Genomic DNA, 2,269 nt, shown 5'->3' on the forward strand with positions numbered 1-2,269 from the left:
TTTCTCATCTCTCCTCATGTATGGTGCAAGTTTTAAGTTTTTTGTTATTGCTGTATTTCTGGGTTTTCAGGTCTCTGGCAAAAAACAAAAACAAAAACGGCTGACCAACTTTCAATAATTGATGTACTACATCCAAAAACGAACTTAATATGTGTTTCATTTCCTCCTTCCCTGCTAATAAATACAAAGAGAATACGTTTCATTCAAGAGCCATTTTCCAGAAACCAACATTCCCTGGAATGGAGTTTAAAAACATGTAAAATATACCGCAAATGATGTTACATAATGAATTCAAGTCGTTTTTCGATATCCTGGGCTGAATATATCGAAGTACCAGTCACCAAAAAGGTTGTCATTCGTATATTTGCTTTAAAAGTCACTAGTAATCTTTAAAAACATCACGTACCATAGGAGGCCAAACCCCAGTCTTGCTGAATATACATCGCTGGCTCAGGCTGAAAATCGGTCTCGTTCTTAACAAATACCTCGCCATTCTGCACACATTAACCATTCTCGTCAATAACTTTCTCTTCTTTCTTTTCTATTTGTGCTTCTGTCAGAGGAATTTTGATAATTGCTCCCTCACTCCTTTCCCCATGTGATTTTCCCGGCGCTCGGAGATATACTCGGAGCCGACAATGTTTACAAAACAAGCGTTCGTCTAACTTGAATCCGGATTGACGCGCGATCCATTCTGGAAAAACACTATTTTAAGATTAAAATGCTCATATTATAATAAAAAAAATATATATTTTATGGTTGCTGTCATTACACAACATCATCATTGCATTTTCCTAAAATTGATACAATAAAGATAATAACTATCTTTCTAATCATCATTTTCATCATCATTATCATTATTAGTTGTATTATCATTATTATTACTATTATTATTATCATTATTATTGATTATTATTATTATTGTTATTATTATTATTGTTATTATTATTATCATTATAATAATAATAATAATAATAATTATAATAATAATAATAATAATAATAATAATAATAATAATAATAATAATAATAATAATTATTATTATTATTATTATCATTATTAGTATCATTATTATTATCATTATTATTATTATTATCATGAAGATGATGATGATGATTATTATTATTATCATCACCATCAATATCTTTATTATCATTATTTGTGCTATTATCCTCATTACTGTTATCATTATCATAATCATTATTATCAAATGTCATTATCAGTGTTAGTATGATTATTATCATTATCATTGTTATTATTATTTTCATCATTATCATCATCATCATTAATATCATTATTGCTTTTTATGAGTATGATTATCATTACTATTATCATTACCATAATCGTCATCCTCATTATCATCATTACCATCATTATTATCATCATTATTGATATTTTCCTTGTTGTTGTTGTTATTATTATTGTTATTATTATTATCATTATTATTATTATTGTTATCATCATCATTATTATTATTATCATTATTATTATTATTATCATTATTATTATTATTATCATTATTATTATTATTATTATTATTATTATTATTATTATTATTATTATTATTATTATTATTATTATTATTATTATGATTATTATCATTATTATTACTATTATCATCATCATTATTTTCAAGACTTTGTGGAGAATATAAACTTATTGGAGTATGAAGACATATGAATGGTTATAGAGGATGTCAAACTAGGAAGCAGACAGACTTTTATGATTAACTAGTCAGAAAAATTATTCATTAAATGGTCTAGTTTTTGTCACTGGTAATATTGATATAATATCCATATTCTCATCACAAATCTCAGTTGGTCATTTAGTGTCTTCTGTGTAACATCTACCCGTTCTTTTTCTTCTTTTCTTCTTTTTAACTTTCACTTATATTTTCATTTTATATTTTCTATCTTTCTGTTCTACATTCTAGATTAGGTTTGTATTCCATATCTCCTAAATTTATGATCTTATTGTAATATTTAAGAATAATAGAAGAATACATATTTGGTCATAGATTATGTGACATGAGTGTTTGGTAACAAGACTACCATTAAATTGACTTGAAATACATACATATATATATATATATATATATATATATATATATATATATATATATATATATATATATAGTGTATATATATACAGCATATATATAAATATATATATATATATATATATATATATATATATATATATATATATATATATATATATATACATACATATATATATATAAATATATATATATATATATATATATATA

At 23.6% G+C, this 2,269-nt stretch overlaps 1 protein-coding gene across 2 annotated transcripts in view; it reads right to left on the reverse strand.

Moving 5' to 3' along the window:
- The window catches only part of LeuRS-m (Leucyl-tRNA synthetase, mitochondrial), a 19,544-nt gene extending 18,903 nt beyond the window's left edge, over positions 1-641 (reverse strand). For both annotated transcript variants that reach the window (XM_070117732.1, XM_070117731.1), the window contains exon 1: positions 407-641. In XM_070117732.1, coding sequence (XP_069973833.1) covers positions 407-511 — 105 coding nt within the window. In that variant the 5' untranslated portion in view covers positions 512-641. The remainder of the gene's footprint in view (positions 1-406) is intronic.
- Positions 642-2,269: the final 1,628 nt, after the last annotated feature.

The sequence above is a fragment of the Penaeus vannamei genome, chromosome 41 (assembly GCF_042767895.1).
Source record: "Penaeus vannamei isolate JL-2024 chromosome 41, ASM4276789v1, whole genome shotgun sequence".
NCBI lineage: Eukaryota > Metazoa > Arthropoda > Malacostraca > Decapoda > Penaeidae > Penaeus > Penaeus vannamei.